Source organism: Candoia aspera, chromosome 1, assembly GCF_035149785.1.
Source record: "Candoia aspera isolate rCanAsp1 chromosome 1, rCanAsp1.hap2, whole genome shotgun sequence".
Classification (NCBI taxonomy): Eukaryota; Metazoa; Chordata; class Lepidosauria; order Squamata; family Boidae; genus Candoia; species Candoia aspera.
Window position 1 is genome coordinate 77,598,231 of NC_086153.1, and position 25,677 is coordinate 77,623,907.

The 25,677-nt window shown below is 45.2% G+C and overlaps 1 protein-coding gene across 1 annotated transcript in view; it reads left to right on the plus strand.

Annotated features, from left to right (window-relative positions):
* The window catches only part of RPS6KA2 (ribosomal protein S6 kinase A2), a 140,460-nt gene that overhangs the window by 96,410 nt on the left and 18,373 nt on the right, over positions 1–25,677 (plus strand). Inside the window, exons 11-14 of the mRNA XM_063307655.1 lie at positions 1,811–1,875; positions 15,746–15,848; positions 18,064–18,194; positions 22,867–22,992. Of these exons, the coding sequence (XP_063163725.1) occupies positions 1,811–1,875; positions 15,746–15,848; positions 18,064–18,194; positions 22,867–22,992 (425 nt within the window). The remainder of the gene's footprint in view (positions 1–1,810; positions 1,876–15,745; positions 15,849–18,063; positions 18,195–22,866; positions 22,993–25,677) is intronic.

Consider the following 25,677-nt stretch of genomic DNA (forward strand, 5'->3'; position numbering starts at 1 on the left):
AACTGGCTTTTTGTATGAATTCAAAATAACAAGAATTAAAACAAAGTGAATGAGTGGCTCCACCATGACTTACAGTACCTCCTTACTCAACTCCTGGAGGAAGTGCAATGACAACCTACAATACAGCAACACTTGATCTTGTGCTCCCTATTTGGATGAGGAATTGTTATCAGGATTCTTGGCAGTTCATTTCATAACCATCTGGCTGAGCTATACATCTTGCATGTAATGATGCACTGAAGAGGAGAGAAAACTGCCTTGGATTTTCTTTCCCTTTGCTGCTGCTTAACTCTGAAAGTTTTTGCTAGAAATAGCAGTACAAAAGAGAAGAAAGAATAATTATGTGTTTTAAATACATTATTTTGCATTTCTGACATTATTTATAAACTGCACGTCTCTCAGCTGCTGTGAGAAATTAAGGGAAGCACATGCTTCCTGAAACCAAGATTGAAAAAGACTCAGAAGTGAAACCATCCATGAGCCCATCCATGAGCCCATCATTTGCCTAATTGCCTCAATCCAAATGAGATAATTTCCCCAGCTCTTTTGAATACTGTTTTGCTAGCTATAGTATAGGCTATGTCACTTTTTCTTTTAAAGTCATTATTTTGGTATTTTTCCCTAAGGGTACTGGTGGAATAATTCAGAGACATATGGAAAAATATTTTATTGGAACTTATGATCCAACTGCATTGTTGACAAGCTCGAAAGCTGTGATTCAAGAAATGGCTCATTCTCTTTTGTCTACGATGAACTTAGATGGGTGACCTTATACAGGGGTCCCCAACCTTTTTGGGCTACAGGGACATTTGGAAATTGGGGTGATCTTGCAAAATAGGTGTTGGGGTTGTTCTCCATTCACAAAATGGTTGCCATGGGGAGCATCCTCTTAAAAAAAAGTTTAGCAGAATGCTACTTGCCACTCTCTCTAGTAACCCACCTCACTTCCATGCAGGATGTTCTCAACTTTCTTTTCTTGTTTTCTGGGTGAACAGCCCACTTCCAAAATAAGTACTAGACTGTATATGTTCCTTATTATTATATTCTAAGAAAGCTGGTAGAACCCATTTGAAAGCTAGAGGTATTCTTGAAAATGATTATGAAAATGGATGCTAGTGCATTTGGTTTGCAGTATGCCAGCTTCCCGTTTATTATAAAATTGGGAGGGACAGGGAGTCTGTTGCTCTCTAAAGAACTTATCATGGGCCACCCAAGAGCCCCTGGGTACTACATAGGAGATTTTAGTGGCAAAGTCTGTCAGCCTTGTTCTAAAGGGAGTTTCTTTCCAGATGCAGATAACAGGTACAAATTTGGAACTGGGTTCAGGTAAGCAGTAGAGGGCAAAAGATTGAAGCCCCTCTGTGCTTCTTCTGTAGTATCACCCCAGTTCCTAACAATTACTTTAAAACCATTTACACAATTGCTGCTCATATGAAAAGTGCCATGTCTAATTCAGGCCATTATAACTTTACATAGTTACAAAGTTTAATTATGAGCATAATTTGACACAGAAATAAATTGACAATGATAAAATAAAGAGTAGTCTTGAGGTTGACCAAATATTCACTTTTATGTATTACACGGACAACATATTTAACAAAAAACACTTGTTCTTCCATCCATCCAATATTTTTACTCTCTAGTGTGATTCTTCAAATTAACAATAATTCAACAATTTCAATATTCCCAAAGCCTTTCCTCTCTTGTTTCTGCCAACTCCACTTCTCCTGATGAGGAGTTATAAAAGAAAAACTCAGAAACAACCTTGTGGTTTGACACCCTCTGTGTCTCCTTTTTATTACCTTGGCAGGTGCTGGCCTTGATGGAGTTGAAGAAATTAAACGCCATCCCTTTTTTGCTACCATTGACTGGAATGTAAGTAGTTTACTCAAGTGATTTATTGCTCAGTGTGATTAACTAACCATGCAGCCAATTTAAAAGTTCTCCTAGCAAAGAGCAACCCAATTCCAGTATTCTAAACAATTTTTGCCCATTTCAAATGCCCTAAGAAATTTAGCAGCAGCAAAAGCCTTTTCTGGATATAACTCAATATCCTCTAGATATGTCAGACTCTAAATCTCCAGCTGGCAGATAGGCTGGAGAGTGAAATAGATAGACTGAAATCCTATCCATCTGGAGAGCACTAAGCTGGGGAAAGCTAAGTTACTCAGGGGGCCCCTAGAGCACTTTGATGATACAGTGAAGAATATAAAGAGGGCTTCTGCTGCTAAATTGTGACCAAGGAGGATGAGGACACATGGCTTTCCAAACAAGCATCATTTAATGGCAAAATCTTAGAAAACAATTTATTGTAGTCTGGGTCAGCTATGGAGCTAATGAAAGGGCAGCAGTACCCAACCCAGGCCTGATAGTTATACGCACTTTCCTGGCAAACATATCTTGTGTCATGCACTGCCTACCGCTGAGTAAAGCGCAGACACTGGTTCGGTTGAAGCAGGTTCTGTTTTATTCATCACGTAGTGTCAGTTGTGGAAAAAAGCCGAGAGTGAAGGGAGCGCGTCGGTGCGGGGTTTAAATACCCCGCGCCGGTCAGCGCCCCCTCTCCTTAGGTTACGTCACCCGCCCTTTGTCCTGCATCCTTTCGTGCCGGTAGGTGTAGGGTTGCGGGGCCCCTGCGGGTGCCCCGGGATCGCCCATCATCGGTCTCCTCCTTCAGCCGATCATTGCTGTCCGCTGGGCGATCTCCGTGGCGCTCCTGCTGATAGCTTGGGTGTGCCTCGTGATCCGCCTTGTCTTTGTCTTCTTTTCCTTCTCTTTGTGTCGTGATGGCTTTGCGTGCTATGCTTATTTTGTGTCCCTTCCTTCTGCTTCCTTGTCTTTGTCATGTGTGCCGATGTGCTGATGTCTTCAGCTCATCGGCACTCATGACATACCGCCCCCCTTCCAAATAGTGCCCCCCCCCTGGCTTGCAGGTTGTCCCCTAGGACAGCTGTCAAATTTTTTTTATTTTTTTTTTAAATTGCCCGCCGGAGTGTTTTCGCCCCTCCCTTTGTTCCGCGCTCTACCTCGTGTTCATCTAGGGTGTGTTCCCAGTGCGCACGCCCAGACCACACCCTGGGCGTGCGCATGCCCCGGCCACACCCTGCTAGTTTGGCTCAGTTCAGCGAGGCGAGAGGCGTGGCTGGTCGGGTGCTGTTCAGCTCCAGGTAGGGCCCTTATCTTTTAGTGCTTGCGTCGTCTTTGTTATGTGTGCTCCTGGGCGTTGCCCCCAGGCATGCACTGTTGACTTGATTGCCACTCCCCCGTGGGCCCGGGGCGGGGGGAGGGTGCTGGTGACCGCTTGTCACTCCCTCGTGGGCCCGGGGCGGGGGGGGGGTGAGTCCCGGGGGGGGGAGGTCCACCCAAGTCGCGGGCTTGGGGGGCGCCCTTTCCCTTGGGGCGCGGTAGGCGGGGGGGCCCGCGGGGGAGGGGGTGTGCAGGTGCCGGTTTGCTTGTCTCGCCTTTAGGCTTGTCGGGGTACGCCCGGTGAAATGCCCGGGTCAGGTCAGGCGCTTTAACGTTGTGCGCCGCCACCCATTCTGGGTGGGGGAAGTGTTTCCACCTGACCAAATAGTGTAAAGTTCCCCGTTGCCTGCGGGAGTCGAGTATGTCCCTTACTTCGAAGTGATGTTGGCCGTCGATCATCACCGGTGAGGGCAGTGGCGTGCTTGGGTGCCATCGAGAGGTAGTTGCAGGTTTCAGGAGGCTGGTGTGGAATACCGGGTGGAGTCTCCATAGGTTGTGCGGCAGGTCCAGGCGTATTGCCATCGGGTTCACTATCTGTGTGACTCGGAGCGGCCCGATATACTTAGGCCCCAGTTTTTTCGAGGGTTGAGGCGACTTTAGGAATTTGGTGGATAGGTAGACCATATCCCCAGCCTGGAACGTCGGTTGCTGGCGCCAGTGCTTGTCGGCCTGCTCTTTGTAGGCCGCCTGTGCTTCCTTCAGCGCTGCCGTGATTATTGGCCACGATTCCGCAATCTTCCGTCCCCAGTCACTAGCGTCCACCTGGGGTCCCGGGGGTTGTGGTAGCTCCGGTATGGGGACGAAGTCGCGCCCCGAGACTACTTCGAACGGAGTTTTCCCCGTGCTCGTGTGGACGGCGTTGTTGTATGCGACTTCGGCGAACGGGAGCAGTTCGACCCAGTCGTCTTGGTGGTAGTTGGTGTATGAGCGTATAAATTGTTCTAGGGTGGCATTGAGGACCTCTGTGGCTCCGTCCGTCTGGGGGTGCCAGGCCGTGGATAGGGCTTGTTGGGTGCCCGTCAGCTTTAGGAAGGCCCGCCGGAATTTAGAAGTGAATTGTGTGCCCCTGTCGGTCACGACATGTGCGGGACATCCGTGTAACCTGTACACGTGTATGAGGAAGAGTTTGGCTAGTTGTTGTGCGGACGGGACCGATGCGCAGGGGATGAAGTGGGCCTGTTTCGAAAAGTAGTCTTTCACCACCCAAATGGCCGTTTTCTTCTGGCTGGGTGGGAGATCTACTATAAAATCCATGGAGATTTCCTCCCATGGGTGGGAGGGTTCCGCCACCTGTTGTAAAAGTCCCGAGGGCTTGCCTGGTGCTCGTTTGGCTCTGGCGCACGTTGGGCAGGACGCTACGTAGGCTTTCACGTCCCGTCTTAGCGCGGGCCACCAGAATTGATGCCTTGTTAGGTGCAGGGTCTTAAGGAACCCAAAGTGTCCCGCTTGCTTGGTGTCGTGGGATCTGTGCAATATCGCTTGGCGTTGCGAGTCCGGGACATAGATTCTGCCTTCCCCCCATGCCAGGTCCTGTGCCATCGTTACCTTGTCGGGGTTTGCTAGGAACCAGGGGTCGGTTTTGAGGGCGGCGGTGAGGTCCGTGCATATCCCCCCTGGCAGTTGCGGTTGGCGTCGTCTGGTCACTGGTTGCCCCGCCGTTGGTTGCGCCGTAGAGTTGTGCTGCCTCCGAGCGCCGCTCCGGGTGGTCACAGCCATCCCCAGTTGGGAAGCGGATAGGACCGTCCCGATCATGTCTGGGGCGGGCTCTTCGTCTTGGGGCAGTCGGGAAAGGGCGTCGGCCAGGAAGTTCTTTTTACCCGGCATGAACTTCAGCTGAAAGTTGAAGCGGCTGAAGAATTGGGCCCATCGGACCTGTTTTGGGCTGAGGCGTCTGGGCGTTCGGAGGGCCTCGAGGTTCCGGTGGTCGGTCCAGACCTCGAATGGTTGGGCGGCTCCTTCGAGTAGGTGCCTCCATGTTTCCAGCGCTGATTTTACCGTGAAGGCTTCCTTCTCCCAGACGTGCCATCGCCTTTCTGTCTCGGAGAATTTCCTCGACAGGTAGGCGCATGGTTTCAGGACTCCTGTGGGGTCCTTTTGGAGTAGGATGGCCCCCAGGGAGAAGTCTGAGGCGTCGGCTTGGACCACGAACGGCCGTTCTGGGTCCGGGTGCGCGAGGATTGGCTCTGTGGTGAACAGCGCTTTCAGCTTATTGAATGCGGTCTGGCACGCGGGAGTCCAATTCAGTACTGTGCCCGGGTTCTTGGCGTGTCGGGTGTCCCCCACCCCTTTGGTTCTGAGGAGGTCCGTTAGGGGGAGGGCTATCTCCGCGAACCCCCGTGCGAATGACCTGTAAAAATTCGCGAAGCCGAGGAAGCTCTGGAGTTGGCGTCTGTTGCGGGGGCGTTCCCAGTTCACCACCGCCTCGACTTTTGCGGGGTCCATTTCTATGCCGTCTCCGGAGATTCGGTACCCCAGGTAGTCTAGGCGCGCTTTATGGAATTCGCACTTTGAGGGTTTGGCATAGAGCTGCGCCCTTCTTAGCTTATCGAGGACTTGTCTGACTAGGGTCACATGTTCCTCGTGCGTTTTGGTGTAGATAAGGACGTCGTCTATGTAGACGAGGACCCCTTTGAACAGGTGTTCATGCAGAACCTCATTGATGAGCTGCATAAACACCCCCGGGGCCCCCGCTAGTCCGAACGGCAGCACTTTGTACTGGAAGGCGCCTAGGGGGCAGTTGAACGCAGTTTTCCATTCGTCCCCCTCCCTGATTCGGATGCGGTAGTACGCCTCGCGAAGGTCCAGCTTGGAGAAGACCTTGCCCGTGGACAGGTGGGCGAGCATATCTTTTACCAGGGGTAAGGGGTATTTATTGGACAGGGAAGCCGCGTTTAGGCCCCGGTAGTCGGTGCAGAGCCGTAGGGTGCCGTCTTTTTTCTCCCGGAATAAGACGGGGGCTCCGACCGGTGAGCATGCTGGCTCTATGAATCCCCTCTCTAGGTTTTTATCGATGAACTCCCGGAGGGTTGCCATCTCCTTCGGGGTCATCGAGTAGATCTTCGGCCTAGGTAAGGGGACGTCGGGCAGCAGGTCAATCCGACAGTCTGTCTTGCGGTGGGGGGGTAGTTGATCAGCTTCCGCCTCTCCGAAGACCTCGGAGAAGTCAGCGTATTGTTCCGGTAGGTCTGCTGGGGTAGCTGTGTTGTCCTGGGTAGCCGCCTCTGCTCGTCCCACAGTGGGGTTGGTTCTGCCCGCCGGAACTGGCGCCCGGTACTCGCCGTCGTCGAGTAGGAAGGTGCGGGTCTCCCAGTCGATGCGCGGGTTGTTTGTCGCAAGCCATGGCATTCCCAAGACTGCGATGGGTCGTCCTATGTGGGTGACTACGAACGATGTGCGTTCAGTGTGGGTGCCCATTTGCAGGGTGACCGGCTCGGTCTGCATCGTGGCTGGTTTCCCTCCCGCTGTTGAGCCGTCCAGCTGGTGGAATGCCAGCGGCGTGGGGAGGGGGGAGCAGCGGAGGTCGAGTTTGGCGACTATGTCGGGGTGGATCAGGTTTTTCGAGCACCCTGAGTCCACTAGTGCCGCGGCCATGGTGACTCCGTTGCCGGCAGAGAGTTTGATTGCCGCCATTATAACGGAGCTTTCGCTGTTCTGTCGAAGTGGTCCGCGCTGCTGTCCCACTGCCTGCCTCGCGGCGCGTTTTAGGGTAGGCGGGGAGCGTTTCCCGCCAGCTGGTCTGGGTCTACGGCGTCCTCTCCCCCCCAGTAGGCGTCCCAGCCTTCGTCTGGTGTCGCTGTGGCTCCGGTCATTCGGCGGTGGGGGGGCGGCGGCGGGTTAGGTGGTTTGAGGCTAGTTTTCGGGGCGGGTTTGGGAGCACTAGCCGGCGGTCGGTTGGCGAAGCAATCTGCCGTCTTGTGCCCCAGTTTTCCACACCTCCCGCAGGGCCCGCGACTAAATTTCTTCCTTGGGTATGTGGGACCGGCCGTCCCCACGTGTGGCGCGGGTACCTTTGGGCAGGTGTTGGTCGTGTCTTCCGTCGTTGCCATGAGGAAGGTGCGGTGCGCGTGTTCTGCTTTCCCCGCGAGGTGGATCCAGCCGTGTAGAGTCTCCGGGTCGTCCCGGTAGAGGGCCCATTGGAGTACGTCGTGGTTGAGCCCCCTTTTGAACATTTCCAGCAGGGTGGTCTCGGACCAGTTGTTGATCTTCCCTGCGAGGGCTTTAAACTCGAGGGCGTAGTCCGGGACAGTGCGTGCGCCCTGTTTGAGTCTTTGGAGTGCGCTTTTCGCCCTCACTTTGGCTAGTGGGTCCTCAAAGTAGTGCTTCATCTCGGTGATGAAGGCGTGGAAGTTGGCGAGGGCGGGGGAGCTGGACTCGTACATTTGGACGTACCAGTCCGCCGCCCGGTCTTGTAGTTTGATCGCCACGGCTGCGATCTTGTCCGCTTCGGAGTCATAGGAGTGTCCGTGCCTCCCCATGAACTCCCTGGCGTTCGTAATGAAGAACGACAGTTTCGCGGGGTTCCCATCAAAGAAGATGGGGAAGTCCTTTGGGGCCCAGGCGTTTTGTGAGCCCCCTCCTCTCACTTCCCAGCCTGTGGCGTCGTCCGCCTGGGCCGTTTGTTGATCATTATCTGGCCTGTGGGAGTGCGACGCCCCGCTCGGGGTGTGGACCTGTGCGGGGGCGTCGTTGGGCGGCGCAGGGGACATCAACGATTGAAGCATGGTCCGGAGTTCCTTCAGCTGGGCCTCCATGGCCGCAAGTCTAGCTTGTGCGTCCCCATCCGCGATCCGCGCCGCCGCTGGGGCCGGTTCCATCGGTGTGTCGGCGGGGGTGGGTCGCCGGTGGGGTTCAGGCAGTCCCGTCCGTTGGTCTGCTTCCTCCGCCATCGGCTGGGTTGCCTCTTCGTCCTCCCCCGTGCTTACCGCCGTTGGGCTGCCACTCCACTCCCGTGGCTGGGGTGCGATGTGGGGCGAGGGGTTCTCCGCTGGTCTCGGGAGGTATGTTGCTCCCTCCCGTGGCCGGGTTGCCTCCATCGCCATCTCCCCCTGGGGTTGGAGCTGAGGCTCGGGTTGGGCCGGGTGGGTGTCCGTGGCTCCGGGAGTCCGCGGTGCCTCTGGCCTCGATCGGTCCTCCTCTGCTTCTTGCCGTGCGGCTCGCCCCCCTTGTCCGCGTCGCGCCGGCCTCATCTTTCCTGGTCTTCCCGCCGTCTACTCCTCCCGCGGCTCGTTGTCGTCCGGTGGGGCTCGGCGAGGCTGAGTTCGTGACTCTCGGCTTTATGTCATGCACTGCCTACCGCTGAGTAAAGCGCAGACACTGGTTCGGTTGAAGCAGGTTCTGTTTTATTCATCACGTAGTGTCAGTTGTGGAAAAAAGCCGAGAGTGAAGGGAGCGCGTCGGTGCGGGGTTTAAATACCCCGCGCCGGTCAGCGCCCCCTCTCCTTAGGTTACGTCACCCGCCCTTTGTCCTGCATCCTTTCGTGCCGGTAGGTGTAGGGTTGCGGGGCCCCTGCGGGTGCCCCGGGATCGCCCATCATCGGTCTCCTCCTTCAGCCGATCATTGCTGTCCGCTGGGCGATCTCCGTGGCGCTCCTGCTAATAGCTTGGGTGTGCCTCGTGATCCGCCTTGTCTTTGTCTTCTTTTCCTTCTCTTTGTGTCGTGATGGCTTTGCGTGCTATGCTTATTTTGTGTCCCTTCCTTCTGCTTCCTTGTCTTTGTCATGTGTGCCGATGTGCTGATGTCTTCAGCTCATCGGCACTCATGACATCTTGGTTCTGTCACTATCTAGTGATGCCTGCTAAGGATTTTTTGATTGGGGCAATATGATTACCAGAGGCTGCAATTGCTTTTATACTGTGAGTTTTATAAAGGGTATGGCTCCTTGTGGCTGGAAGGATGTCAGCAGTGCTAACGGTTTGAAGGCACTGGACAGCTGTTCTGTCTTTCTCCCTAATAGATTTTTGCATGGAAGGAAAAAGTCATAAGAAGCTGCAGGAAGACACAGAGACCGTTTTGTTTGTACACCTCCCCAGACTTTGGAAGCCATTTTAGGAATATACACCAAATGGTTTCCAAATGTCAGATACGCTCCTGGTCCATAAAGGCTGCCTGTCTCTGGGATACCTTATCCAGAAATAGGCATTGTAGTGGTGTACTGCTCTGCCATGAATGAGGAATATAAAGTGAGTGGTATGAGATTGCAAAGTGTAAGTATCTGTAGACCAGAACAATTATTTTAAAAACTTAAAAAAAATTAAGGTCTGCATTTCCTTGCATGGTATGATCTTGTGAGATTTAATAATCAGCAGTGGCAGGGCTGGATCTAAAAGCAGGCATACCCCTTTTTCCTTTTCTCCTTGTGCCACTTTCCTTTCTCTAAGCAAGAGGCTACTGAAGAACAGAAAAGGGGTTCTTGCAGGGATCTGAATTGATTGCTTGGAAAAAAATATTTTGAAGTTACACTGAAGACTTAAACGCTCCCTCCAATAAAACTTACCAGTGCTGCTGTCTGCTCTGACTTGCCTCATTATATTTCCTTCTTAGAAGAAAACGCTGTCCTGCAGCCTAGACTCTGTAACACTCAGGGCAGAGGCATAAAAATTAGGGCTGTATGCATGGCCCACCATCTGAATTGCTGAGTCTATTCAAATTATCAATTTGATTAAAAGTCTGTACATGCTTGTGCAAAAGTTCATCTCATCACTTAATTGATGTGAATGCATCCAGTTCCACGCGTCAGAATGACTCAGCGGTTCAGTCTAACTGCCTTCAAATCGAACCTTCACATATCCTGATAGAAATGCAATAGAAAGCAAACCAGCGTCACGCTACACAAACCTCTGTGCGATTACATTTGATATTTGTGAAGTTCGACTGGAAACTAGGCGGTCATGCCACACAGAACAAAGATAATATATCATCGTTTAATTAGAAATGAAGATATAGTTGATATCCCATAGCCAAGGTTGGCATCTAAAAAAATATGATCTGTAGTTTTCATTCAGAGATGCACAATCTTGTCAACTTAGTTGACATTGAGTATAGTTAACATGATTACTAGGCAGTCAGGTATTTAATAATTTTCCCCTTCTTTCACATTAACTGTTATAATGTAATTACTTTAAAGGTCTCTAAAGATTGTATCCAAAGATTTGGTCCTATGTGATCCCAAATTGCAGTTTATGCACTCTTGATTTAATTAAATAGAAATATGTTGATTACTTAGTCTTCTGTTAAAAGAGAGAGAAAGAGATGATCTTACACAAATCCTAAAGGGGAAAAAAAACTCCATGAACTCAGAGGGACTTATTTTCATATAATTCAGCATGTAATTCAAAAATGTATCTCTCTGGAATCTATCCAGATTGATGATGAATAAACTAATATGAATATTCCAGCCTGATTGTATTTACAGCATAGGATTTTCCTTCTATCTATATTTTGGCAATCCACTTTACAGTTTTGGAGAGAAGGGTTTCAGTGTATAGTTTTAATAATGCTTTTAAATAGCAGACAATTGCTAGACTTTATAATGTTCAGAATATGAATCAGCATGAGTTCTGAAGCTAGTTCTATCTGTCTTATAATGATGCTAAAGAGACAGCTCTTCTTCATGGATAAGAAAAGGATTAATAAAGAGGAATTGAGCCAGTAAAAGTGCTTGGTTTGTCCTGTTATGGAAAATGTCAACTAATAACCTTAGTTTTTATGCCTCAACCAGAGGCTTTGTATGCTTTTGTGAATCCCTCACAGAATTTGGTAGGGATCAATCCTAAAGAGTCAAGATAGGAATAATGATATTTTTGGTTAAGAAGAAAACCTTCCTTACAATCACTGTTGGATATGACCTAAAGTATTAAACAGATTTTCATAAAAATATTTATAAGAAAATCAGTATTAAATGCCCTTATCATGCTATATAGCATTTCTATTGGTCTAAGAAACTTGTCAGAAACATTGTTTGAGAGTTAAAATAATCCTGTGCAATTCTCATTATTATTGCTGAAGATTAGCTATAAAGTATAAGACTGCCAACTAACTAGACAGTTTGTGTTTAAACAGCAAAACATGAATTGTTACCTGTAATGAAACTTATTATGTTCTGACAGTATTTAATAGAGCAATCTTGGGTTCATATTATACCAGAACCAGTAATGTATCACCACTCGCTCTGCTTGTGAAATGGGTGCAGCATTTAATGCATGATCAGTCTTAGGTGCACTTTTTTTAAAGTGTAAAACTGATCTGTTCACAGCATCCTCAGAAATTCCACTAGAGTTCATCAATTAGGGTGTGTTGGCAGAGACCCACACACACCAGGCAGACACTAAAGGAGACAAGTCAGGGTTATTCCTGTCATACTTCCAGCATTCAAGTAACTCAGAAAACTAGGTGGCAGCTGAAGGAATACTACTGTGGTAGTGATGTAATCCAGCTCAAAACCCCATGAGCATAAGATTATACCTCAGTTCCTTATGGAAGATACAGAAGGAACTAAGTAAACAAAGCAAGCAAGTAAGCAAGAAGACTTTGTGGTGGCGTCTGCAGAGGTAATAGATATTGGCCCACAGACAGCGTAATGCTGGCTGGGGAATTCTGGGAGTCAAAGTCCACACAGCTTAAAGTTGCCAAGGTTGGGTCACACTGGCATAGTCTATCCACAGCACTTTGACTACAGCCTTTATCTTTCCTCTTTTCTTAGGAACTTAGGCTCCAGCATAGGAAATGAAGTATTTTATTTCATAAGGCTGTGCTGCACTTTGGATTCAGTCTCCCAAGGATGCTTCATAGTACAAAAGACTCCTGCAGCACTTTAAAGCAGCTGTATGTTTTCCTGGGATTGCAAGGCAGCAGAAATGGCACAGCTGATGTGTGTATGGTCCAAAGCACCTTTTGGAGACAGAATTTGAAGCACTGCACAACCCTAATATTTAATCCTTAAAGACAACTGCTTTTGCTATACCTGGTACAAAAGTTTTAGGGAAGAATAGAGGTTTTGCCCAGCTTTGCTGGCCAAGAAATATATTTGTCAGAAATACGAACCTAAATTTAATGGCAGAAATAATTTATGCTCATTAACATAGAGGTGGAAACCTGGCTATCAGATCAAAAATTATGCCTTTATTTGGCATTTATTGACAGAATAATTTTGATGATGCAGAAGGTCCAAAGATAACATTTTAGAAGGGAGTTCATCCTTGTGCCTGCTTATTGGAGTATGTATGTGGGGAGGGGGGTAGGCGTCTGTGTTTGTGGCAAGTGCATTGTTCATGAAAATTGTTCCTTTATTACTATATTAAGCCACATTTTTATTGCTATGAATCACTATCTTTCTATTCCTGGAAGGCACCTGAAGATCAGCTCAGTCTTCACAGATGTCATTAGCAGAATGCACACATTTAGACAGAATGGGAATGAATACATGGGAGAAAAGGGGTGTGCGGCTGCCCCTGCTTCACCTTCCATACACTGCTTAGGATGTGTGCTGAGGAACTGCCTCTTAGTAATAATAATAGCCTGCAAAAATGGAAGGTAGAAATTGCAAGCATAGCATCTGTTTTCACTGGGATATATGCCCCGAGTTCTTTGTAAACAAGTCCTGTTCAATGCATCCTTCCCACCCAATACATACTGTATAGGACCGTCAGATGCAACCTTGCTATTCTCATCCATTTCCATCAGGGGCATTCAGGACAGGAAATGACTACATACTCTTGGATTTAATTAAAATGAATTTCCTGATTGAGGATGATGACCAGGTGCACACTAAGGTTGTTGATATGACTGTCTCTCAAGTTCTACCCATTTTTAAAGCTAAAGTTGACTTACATCAGGTGTTCTTGGCTTCATGAGGAAGGATATTGCTCAGTATGTGATTCTTAGGGACTTCCTTATTTTCTTCTGTAGTGTGTTCATTCAGATCACAGCACAGCAGGTGGTAATACTGCCTCAAGCATTTCAAATGGCATCCAAATCTATTTGTAAAAGCTAATGAAACGGTTGTGGTGAAAATCTTAGGGGGAAATAACGCTATTTTTTCTTCCCCCGCATAGAAATTGTTTTGAATTGTTTTAAATGAATGTTTCATTATTATTATTTTAACATGCATTAGAAACCTTTCTCTTAAAGTTTATTTAACACCTGAATGGGAGGTGATGTATCTTTACCCCTTACATATGTATCTGATGTATCCTCTCCATAGATACCTACATGTGAATGAACTTCTTCAAGGAGGCCTTTATACAGTTCAAAACACTGATAATTTATAATTCCTGTTTAACATGAGAAACAGAGGATCTTTGAGACAAAGGCAAATTAGTAAATGCTTGATTCCCAGTTATTCAAATATCATTTCCAAACATGCTTCATCTTCTGTGCCAAACCATTCTCTCAATTACTAAAATTTGTAATTTGTATTGCACATATCAGCGTGCAAAGCATTTTATGAATACCATATTATTTATAATCTCTATGTTTATTTAATTGTGGCAAGTTCTTAGTGGTATGGGGATACCAAGTCATCTTGTCTGCCTCCTGAAGAATCTGTATAACGACCAAGTAGCAACAGTAAGAACAGACCACGGAACAACGGACTGGTTTAAGATTGGGAAAGGAGTATGGCAGGGCTGTATACTCTCACCCTACCTATTCAACTTGTATGCAGAACACATCATGCGACAAGCTGGCCTTGAGGAATCCAAGGCTGGAGTTAAAATCTCTGGAAGAAACATTAACAATCTCAGATATGCAGATGATACCACTTTGATGGCTGAAAGCGAAGAGGAACTGAGGAGCCTTATGATGAAGGGGAAAGAAGAAAGTGCAAAAGCTGGTTTGCAGCTAAACCTCAAAAAAACCAAGATTATGGCAACCAGCTTGATTGATAACTGGCAAATAGAGGGAGAAAATGTAGAAGCAGTGAAAGACTTTGTATTCCTAGGTGCGAAGATGACTGCAGATGCTGACTGCAGTCAGGAAATCAGAAGACGCTTAATCCTTGGGAGAAGAGCAATGACAAATCTCGATAAAATAGTTAAGAGCAGAGACATCACACTGACAACAAAGGCCCGCATAGTTAAAGCAATGGTGTTCCCCGTAGTAACATATGGCTGCGAGAGCTGGACCATAAGGAAGGCTGAGCGAAGAAAGATAGATGCTTTGGAACTGTGGTGTTGGAGGAAAATTCTGAGAGTGCCTTGGACTGCCAGAAGATCAAACCAGTCCATCCTCCAGGAAATAAAGCCAGACTGCTCACTTGAGGGAATGATATTAAAGGCAAAACTGAAATACTTTGGCCACATAATGAGAAGACAGGACACCCTGGAGAAGATGCTGATGCTAGGGAGAGTGGAAGGCAAAAGGAAGAGGGGCCGACCAAGGGCAAGATGTATGGATGATATTCTAGAGGTGACAGACTCGTCCCTGGGGGAGCTGGGGGTGTTGATGACCGACAGGAAGCTCTGGCGTGGGCTGGTCCATGAAGTTACAAAGAGTCGGAAGCGACTAAACGAATAAACAACAACAAAATGTTTATTTATGTATTCAGTATGTATTCAGCTCAAGGTGGTGAATACAACAGAATGGGCTGATCTCTTGAACTGGGATGCCTAAGTCTGAGCAGTGGGCTTATACTTTAAAAACTAGAGATCAAACCAACTGATATGTATGAGTCCATATTTATGACAGGTGATAAATGAATACATCATTTTATTACAATGGTTGATATTGTGTATGGGCCAACTTCTGCATTATCATTTCAAATTGAGGTTGATGGAAATGTCACTAAAGACAAAATATGGTAAGCACGCTTTGCTTGTGTGAAAATGCTCCCCTCTCCCCTGTAATGAATGAACTGTACCAATAAAAATCAGGCTATTGTTTTTCAAATAATTTCACATATTCAGATATAGTTAAAACTTCTGAAAAGCACAGTCCTATATTTCCACCAGGAAAGCAAGTCTAGCTGATTGTCACAGAAACTTAGCCTAAGTGGAAAAAGTATTACAGCCTCATTCTTTCTTTCTTGCATGATTCTGTTAAGCATAAAATGTCGGTGAGAATCTTTCTCCCTCTCTCTATATTAAACATTTCCCAAAGCCAGAATGCAGCAAGCATATAAAACATCTTTCTTGATTTGTTGTTCCTTTATGAAGCTTTTTGAATTGAAAATTATTTTAATATCGCTTATTAATTACTTGAGAGCCAGTTTGGTCTAGTGGTTAAGGCATCAGGCTAGAAACTGGGAGACCAGCCTTAGGCACAAAGCCAGCTGGGTGACCTTGGGCCAGCCACTTCCACTCAGCCCTAGGAAGGAGGCAATGGCAAACCAGTTCCAAAAATCTTACCAAGAAAACTGCAAGGGCTTGTCCAGGCAGTCTCCAAGAATCGGACACAACTGAACAGATTAAAAAAATATTATTGTTTGGCTTATAGCCTGTTTTCTTACTCAAGGGTCCGTCAAGGCAAGAGGATTAACTTCTGTTTTGTTCTGCTCTTATGTAGAAACTGTACAGGAAAGAAATCAAGCCACCATTTAAACCTGCAGTGGGGCGGCCAGAGGACACTTTCCATTTTGATCCTGAATTCACATCACGGACTCCAACAGGTACTCACCAAGGAAACACATCAATAGATTTGCCATTATTTTTTTTTCATTTAAATATTAATATTCCTGAGGGATCTGATATTTTAAAAATGTTGGCCAAAGGTAGCCAAAATATATCTAGATAGAGTTTAAGAATCACTTTCCTCTCTATCTCTTTTTCTTTCTATTTATTTAGTTATTTATTTCTTAGATTTATATAGCCATCCACCTCAAATAGGTGGATCAGTTTCAACTCTGGGTGGTTTACAACTTTAAAATAATAAAAACATTTAAAAACATAAGACCCACAACAGCTGAGAATTATAAACCAGAAACAGGAATCAGCATAACCAGGAGACAGGCTCCCTCATGCATCTGGGGCCCTGGGCTCAAGCACAGAACCACATTTCCACAGAGGGCCTTCCAGAAGGCCAACAGGGACAAAGCCAATCTGATCTCCAGAGGGATGATATTCCAGAGGCAGGTGCCACTATAGAAAAGACTCTCTTCCTAGGCCCTGCCAGCCGACACTCCTTGGCAGTCAGGACCTGAAACATGCCCCTTCAGCCTGATTAGATAGGATGGGTAGAAACAATGCAGTACTAATCCTCTGCAAGTGGTTGTTATGGCTGGATGACTCTGAGGAGTCACCGTTATATTTTCAAATTTGCTGTTGTTTCCAGAAGAATCTGCTACTGTGTAATCACATAGACTCACTGTTGGAATTTTATGGCATGGCTTCATCTTTCACTTGACATCTGCCCATGTCGCCCACAATTTCTTCCTTGTGTTTCTTGATAGCTCTTGGAGTGATCCATCTAGAAGGACTCTCCAGACTCTCTGAGGATCTATATTACTACACAATTGCTTTCCATTCATTCTTTCACTGTATGCACTACTGGAAATGCTTTTACGTTTAAATTCTACACTGCCACAGATCCTCAGATTGGCTAAACATACATGCAGAGGGTTGTACAAGCAGTTGGACAGTTTGCATGGTAAAAAAAGAAAAGTATTTATTTATTTATATTTCAAATTTCTGTCACCGCCCATCTCCCCCAAATGGGGACTCTGGGCGGTTTACAACAAAATAAACAAATTAAAACCATAAAACATAAATTACGATACAGACCATCATTATAAATAGATATTATAACTTCCCTGTGGAGAAAAGCTCTCATTCAGTGGGGAGGGCACTATGGCACCAACCACCCCCAGGAAGAGCTGTTGCCCTTCCCATCCCAAACAAGGCGGCAGAACCAGGTTTTCAAATTCTTCTGGAAGGCCGGGAGTGAAGGTGCCTGCCTCGCCTCCGGGGGCAGAGGTGAACATGGACAAATTATGGGTAGTCCATGTTCTTCTGGCATCTAAATAGTTAAAAGGCCATTATTGGCAGAGAGTCACTAGGTTCCTCTTAATTCTCCTCTTGGACAGCTGGTCTCACTAACTCAGTATGTTCCGAGCTGCCGCTCAGGAAATTCTGATGCAGCTTTATGCTCAAGCAAAGATTGGGAAGACCTTTCAAATGAAGAAGTATGCAGGCCACCATGTTGAAAATAGCATGGGTGGTTCTAGTGTGGAAATTGCTTCTTTATAACATTGGCTAGGGAACATTGCAGTACTAATCCTCTGCAAGTGATTGTTATGGCATGGGGCCAGGTTATCTGAGGGACCGCCTCTTCCCCATTACATCAACCCGTCCCACCCAATCGTGCAGAGAGGGCATGCTGTGGACCCCATCTGTAAGAGAATTTCATCTGGCGGGGTCCAGGAAGCGGGCCTTCTCTGCAGTAGCTCCCGCCCTGTGGAACATGCTGCCCCTGGAGGTGAGATTGGCCCCATCGCTCCTGGCCTTTCGGTGGAGTTTGAAGACCTGGTTCTGCCGCCTCGCTTGGGGTGGAGTGGGGAATAGATCTACGTGGGAATGGCTGCTATAGACCACTCCTCCCACACTTGGACTGTTTTAAATTCTTCACCACTTGGATTCTTTATTTTCACCTCTATTTATATTATTTATTACTGTATTTTATTCTGTGTATTTATGGTTATGGTTTTTAATTGATTGTTGTAAACCGCCCAGAGTCCCCCGATGGGAGGAGCTGGGCGGGGATAAATTAGATAAATAAAAATAAATAAATAAATAAAATAAACATAGTACTGGGATTCACTGAATGAAGAAAGGGTTTGGAATCTCCAGATGTCCTGTTCCTTGAGTCATCTCTCACCTTCTCTTCAGATTCTCCAGGTGTCCCTCCAAGTGCCAACGCTCATCATCTCTTCAGAGGATTCAGCTTTGTGGCATCCAATTTGGTGCAGGAACCTATACAGCAAGAACCACATAAAGTCACAGTTCATCCAATTGTCCAGGTATGAACTTGGCTGTATAGTTGTTATACTTCTTTCACTTCATCTAGATGTATTACTATAACATAAAGAACATAATACAAACAGGATTAGAGCAGTGGCCTGTCTAACCTAGATTCCGATCTTCCTTCAGCCATGGAAACACATTGGGGTGACTCTCTTACTCAGTCTACTTCACAGGCTTGTTGTGGACTAAAATTGGAGGATTATGTATTTCACTTTGAATTCCTGGAGGAAAGATGTGATATAAATTTAATAAATAATAATAATCTTCTTTTAGACTTAAGTTGGTGTCATCACCATTTTATGGAATTGAATTTCTTGGTTTGGCTATGTACTTATGAACAAGTTCTTTTAATATCTGAATGACTCTGAATGCCAAAAAATGTCCACTATTTCAGGGAATGCCTCAATAGAAATGTTCATTGCATCCTAAGTCCACTAAATAGAGTCTGTTAAATTGAGGTTTCATTGTAATTTTAATAGTCCAAATTTGCTATAACTTTTGGAAACCCCATTTACAAAAGTGTCAGATTCAATCCTTTAGTTCTGCTTGAACAAGCAGGGATGTGTAACCATTGAACAAGCACTTTTATAGTAATGACTTTATTACCCTAAATATCATTTCTGCTTGTCTGCTATTTCTTTTGCTTGTGAAACTTTTAGCATAGAGGTTTAGGCACTCTGGTGTCCTCCAGATATTTTAGACAGCCCCAGGCAGAAGGGATAATGGCAATAGACTGTGGGATTTTGTGAGGTTTGAGCCTGCTTCTGACTCCAAAAACAAAACTTATCTGGAGTCAGAAGGGGAAAACAAAACTTTACAGGAAGGACTTGAAGAATCAAAACCAAGAAGTGACTCAGCAGAGTGGGAGAAATCACAGACGCTGATTGGACAAACTCCAGAGGGAGATTTGAAGCCTCCATTCAGTGCTTGAGAGAGGAAAGCAGAGAAGTGCATGAAAGAGAAAGAAGCCCAATTGGCTGCTAAAGGAAAACGGTGCAAAAAGGAGCAAATAAAAAGGCAGGCGTGCCAAGAGCAAGCTGCTGGGGACAACTGATCCTTCGAGCTCACAGCACTTGCAGAAGAGTCCTTACCAGCGTCAGAAGCCTTGCCTGTAGCCAGCATGGAATCAGAGCCAGCGCCTTCTGCCATCGCAGACCTGCTTCCTGCACAAGTTGCTCCAGTCGAGCCTCTCCTTGACGTCCCTGCTGAGCACAGCCTCATGTCCAGCTCCAAGCCTCGCCGTGTCATTCCAGCACAATCCGGGTGTGCTTCCAGATCTCAGCCTTGCCTAGTCACTCCATTCCAGTCCAGCCTTGTCCCCAGATTCAAGCCTTGCCTAGATGCTCCAATCCAGTCCAGCCTTGTCTCCAGATCTGAGCCTTGTCAAAACATTCCAGCCCAGTCCGGTCTTGTCTCCAGAACCAAGCCTTGCCTAGATACTTCAGCCCAGCCTTTTCTAGCCTCCGTGCACCAGCCTGATCCAGCCTGTGTGCCAGGGCACAAATCTGAGTGTTTAGCCTCTCCTTTGCCATGTACTCTAGCTCCTTCCAGTCTTGCAGCTTCAATCAGAGGATTGGTTGAGTTCTGCCTCGCTGTCTTGCGATGGTCTGATCCTGCAGTGTTGCCTGAGTGTCCCTTGCCACCTGGGTGGACTTGATTGATTTATACAGTCTAATCTACTGCAAGAACTTTTGCTATTGTAAATAGTTAATTCAATAAAGGATTTTATTAAATCCTTTAATTAAATCTGCCTGGCCATCTCATAGTCTGAACAGGACAGATTTGTAGTAAAAGTCATTGCTTTCTCCTGCTGTAGCAGAACACACATGCATGAGCAGATCATTGCCACTACTTGTACTTCTTCTCCAAGCATTAAGTCAAATACAATTATTCTACTTTTAGAAAAGGATTCAAGGCCTTTAGTCAAGTCTTTTTCATTTGAATTGGTTGAAAGTGAAAGTGTCTTTCAGTATCTGATTTTATGTAAGAACTGACACCATTAGTCCCAATATTGACCCAACTCATGCACAATTGGAATGTGCAGAATTCAGGTTTATTAAGAACAAGTGTGCAGAACAAAAGAAAGTTGTGATTAAAAGATTCCTACCTAAACTCACTCATTAAAACTTTCCAATGCCCCACTCCCCACTCCTGTCTCTTTCTCACCCAACTCTTAACTGTCAGCCATACCAGCCGCAGATGTCTCTGGCAGCATGACCTTGACTCCCCGCTTTCCAGCCCAAACAACAGTGATTCACGCTCCTTGCAATTCCCCCCTCCCATCTTCCTTCTTGACACACGCTTATCCATCATTGCAGACGAACACGATCAGAAGATTCAACAATCCTTTGATTGAGGAGTCTGACATTTTAACTATGTTTGTTAGCTGCCTTGAGGGCCTTCTATATAGAAAAAATGGGATAATAATTACAATAATCTTCTATTTTTTAAATAATTTCTATGCCATTCTTATAATTTAGGATGGTAGCAGTGAGGAAGATGGGGAAGGTATGTCATTAGCCCCCCCCTCCCCCCGCCTCCTAGACTCCTCCCTGGGATCTTGTCTGCCTGAATCCTGAGGTGTCCAGGTGTGGACCATTCATTCAGGTGAAAGTGGTTCTTCCTGGCAGGTAGTTGCCACCACCTGTTCTTGAATGAGATGCCTCTGTTCTTCCTTTTCTTGGAATCTGGATGGGGTAGAGCAGGAGATCCCCCTTCCAGGACAACATTTTTAAATAAATAGTTCTCAATTTTCCCTTTTAATCAGATTTACCAAACCCAAGCCATTTTGGAGTATGAAGTGGCTGATTATAAAGTAAACTAGAGTAAACAAGAAAAATATTTTTCCTCATAAGAGCAGCAAAGTAAGGATTTCAGAGAATAGTTTCACTGCCATACATTACATGAGGCTGAGGTCTAGAGACCAAAGATAACACTCACTAATGTGTAAACAGACTGAGCAAACAGAGAAAAAAATAGGGAGGCAGAGAATAAAACCAGATATGAAATTATCCCAGATAGAATAAAGCTATATTTAAAAGAATACCCTCTTACAGCTATCAAACATGCAGCCTTAGAGGCCCCAGTATCCCAGGGTTTTCTAGGTGTTGGACCTAGTGGCATTAGATTTATGTTTTTTTAAGATGCTGCTTCCCTTAAAGCCTCCAGCAAAGAATCAATGAGTACAAACTAACTGCTAATTTCCTTTCCATCTGAATTCCTTCCCTGCCTCTTATTGGAGAGATCTGTAGCTGTGTTTTGAGAATACTCTGAAATCCTGAGCTACCAAGCAACCCGCTCAAAATTTAGAATCCATCCCCTTAATCCACTACAATTATATTCCAAGAGACTTAGAAATGATCACATATAAAATACAGAATGTTAGTGATATCAGAGCCATCTAAATTATTAATAACACACTCATGTGTCAATTTCTCATGTTTCTGGCATGAACTGCTTTGTAATGTGGAAAAGAGGATCTCCCCATTTCAGTGCCTGAAATGAGAGCTGAATAAGAGCTGTATCAACTGAAAGGAAATTGTTCTGACACAAAATTACCCACAAGTATGATCAGTGATGTGACTAACACCATTTTATGTAAATAGTTTCTTCATTTAGTTCATGGAAAAGTCCTTAGTTCCCATATCAACCATTTGTTTTATGAAGTGACACAATACCCAAAATAAATTATTGTTTCCACCACTTTTTTGTGTGGTATCAGCAATAACTTACTGTGCCCTTCCTCTCCAGTCCTAGCTTGTGAAATACAACAAAGGTCAACAACCAAAAACTGAATCAGTAATGAAAGCCAATATGAGAGGGAGGTTCATATTTCAGCGGCAGAGAACACCCTTTGCAGGCAGAAGTTCCCAGATGAGCTTCTCTGAATGCCATCTGAGTAGAAAGGCAAGATACAAATCACCTTCATGATTGTCGTCGTCATCATCATCATCATCATCCCTCCTGACATTTCCAGGGAGAGCCAAGGAAGCCCCAGGCAGGAAAGCCTGAAGAGCCATTGCCAATCAATGTAGAAATGCTAATCTGTGATAATGAGATACTTTTATCCAAATATGCACTGAGGAGAAAAAATTACAATCTTTTGTATTTAACTCCTTTCCTTAAAAAAAGTTAGCACAGAATTTGCTTTCTCCACACCATTATCATGCACTGAGCCCAGCTAGATGGCAGCATCTATCCAGCCTTGGCTGATCTCAAACAGCTAAGCAGGGTTGGACCTGATTAGTACTTGGAGACCATCAGGAAATAACTGGGCCATTGGCTAGAGTGGAAAGTTGAAAGACCACCCCATAAATCAATGGCAAAACACTTTCATATTGTTGCCACGAAAACTATAGGGACATTTCCATTAAATTATCAGCAGTTATCTGATAATTTATCTTAAAGGAGGCTTAACTGTGCTGTATTTTTATACTAATAATGCTGTAGCTTTACTCATAGTCCAATCTTACTCAAGTTTACTTATAAGAAAGTCAAGCATGCTAGGGATTGTAAGATTAATTGGACAGGGTTAAGGCAGCACTTGTTTAATTAGCTGGTTCTGCATGATAAACAATTGTTTCAGAATTGTCAGAGCTACAGAGTCTTCTGATGGAGTCTGCCATAAGGCTTGTCCTTTTATGTCTATTGTTTTATTTCCCTCTGTAGCAGTTACATGGGAACAATATTCACTTTACAGATGGATATGAAATCCAGGAAGACATTGGCATTGGCTCATATTCTGTTTGCAAGAGGTGCATTCACAAAGCCACAGAAGCAGAGTTTGCAGTAAAGGTAAGAAATCACTGTGGTGTGCCTGGTGATCATCTGGTAAGTACAGCTAGTGCAGGTTTTGCTGCCTTGACGCAGAGATGCAAGAGGCTGAGGGAACCAAGCAGTATGAAGGACTGTTTCTTGGCTGTGAAAAGAGGAGAGGCAGTGCACCCGCCAGAGTCAGGGTGCTGTGGCAAAGAAACCGACTGTTTTCAAGATTATGTTTATACCTTGACCAGCATTAAAGATGCCTTTTTGTAATCCATGTGGTTTTGGCTTCTTAAGTTGCTAGCTACATGGGGCTTGACAAGAGGTATCCAAGAAGATGATCTGGGATGAAAGAATGATGAAGATACTTATTTATAAAAAGTGGGAGGCAATATTCTTAGGGTGGCAGAACACTTTGTGAATTACATGGTGAATGAGTCCATCAGTGAGACCAAGACCCACTCAACCATGTGTGCATAGTCACAGACACCCACCCCTTTGCCTACAAGAATCCTGGGATCAGAAGCTGTAACTAGGAACACGGTAATCAATTCTGGGCCATGTGATAGACACAGCTAAATCAAGCAGTTGTTGAGGCTAATGTCAAAAGTAGGTTGGGAGTTCCATTTTTTTCTGAACCCCTATTTTTCTTTTTCATATCCTTTCTGTTTCTGGAGCAGCTGGCTTCAGGAAAGGCATAGATAGTCTCATCAGAGGTCTAAACTGATATCTTACAGGGGGCATTTGAAATTAGTCACCAAATCATGGGTTGTCCAGCTGTGTTTTAATCTGATTTTGGTAACAACTTCTGTTCTTTTGACTAGATTGTTATTGATGCAGAGGTGGAAAACATCAAGCATCAAGAATTTCTTTTGAAATATGTTATTGAAACCTACTACTAATTTTCATTAATAAGCAAGTTAGATTGCCTTTCTTATGCAGTTTTTGTGTGTGTGTGAGATACACTTCAGAATTATTAACCTGAAAAATGTAAAATGTAAGCCAGCCCATGAGGGAAATTTATATGTGAATGGAGCAGTCATGGCTTTCAGAGATGTTCCTCAGATTATTTGCATGGCTTCAGCATGCCCATAGATGTTTCCTTTTTTCTGTTAATCTCCAGCCACCACAATTTATATGTCCGATTGTGTCATGTTTTTGAAAGTCCCCTACATTTCATGTTAACTTTGCCATAAAGTACAGTGTCAGGAGAGGACAAAGCCATGGTCATAGCCACATAGTTCTTTGGATCTAATCTTAGGGAATCCATCAAATTTATCTTGGTTTTTTTTCCCCCTAATTTGCTTCTGTTCAAATGGCAAAAATCTGGCCATTTCACTTCCCCCAATAGTTCTGCAAGCATGAGAAATTCTAGGAGAGATCAGATCATTTTAAATAACACAGATCCTTAGGGTATTCTAACAGGTAACGGTGAACATAATCCAACTTTGGCTTTATTCTATGATCCAACTCTCATTTCGATTTGAATTCGATTATACAATAATGGACATTCATACTGAATTATGAAAAACATCAGTATATGTAATTTAAAGCCTCATGAAATGACATTTGATTTGAAGATCTTAAAAAACACTTGGTTCTCAAACATTGTGCTTTAAAGCTCTGTTGAAAGTACTAGAGAAATACACTGAGAACTACTCTGATGCTTTTGTGACTCTGCACATTTGCAGCTGTAAATATTCCTTTCCTAAATATTGGTTTACTTGTGCTCCTTCGCTAAAGGAAGCCAGCCAGACTGATGTTTACAACAAAAGCAGTGGATGTTCTGAGTCTTTTTTTTTAAAAAAGCAAGGTCAGTAAAATGCAATCTTACGTTGCAGAATCTACTGCAAGGAAAGAAAAATCCAGTATTAGAAGCAAGGAGAGGAATGTAAAATTTGTAAAGCCAACAGGAGGTAAAGGATTTGCCTTTGCTGTTTTGTTATCCCTATGATAAACATCACTAGTTTTTGTGTAACTAGAGCAAGGGCACTTCTACATGGGATTGTTGAGTTGCTTTCAGGTCAGTAAAATGCTCCTATATTCCCATGCCATTATGACCTTTGGACAGCTAAGCTGATTTTCTTCTAGCAATGCTGCAGCCGAGTTCAAATTGCAATTTTTTGTTTTTTTATCTGTGGCATTAAAGTTCCACGCAGCCTGGGGGACTGGCTGGTTTCCCATAGGTGGGAACTCCTGACGTCCCTGTTTTCTGGCTCCTTTGCTGCTTAAGCCACTGTTGCATACCAGTGTCCTTGCATCGCTTTGAGGTAGCTTTGCACATAGCAATCTGCATTTTTCATTTTACTTTTCCATTGTTTAAAAGTCATAGGGTAAGAAGAAGGAGGGGAGCAGAGCACTGGTTGATGGCCAGACTTTTTCCTTATTTGTCAGCTGGGGAGAGCATTGGTTTGGTGTGGTGGTCTCATCCTACATTCTTGTAGTGTCGGTGGAAAAAATAATCGTGAGCTGTTGCAAGACCATTTCTGAGGGTTTGGGGAGTGTTGGAAGAGTGATAAATGTGCTTGTGAGAAAGTGCTCTTCCGTATACCTGCAAAAATATTGTCTGCAAGTAATTAATAAAATAAAATAGGAATGGCCCTGGAGAAGTTGCCTATCCTTGGAATGTTTATTTGATTACAAAAGGGCACAAGAACAGGTTAGTTTCAGCCTGCAAGGCCATCCCAGTTGGTCCTCATTGACTTTTCTGAATCCTGC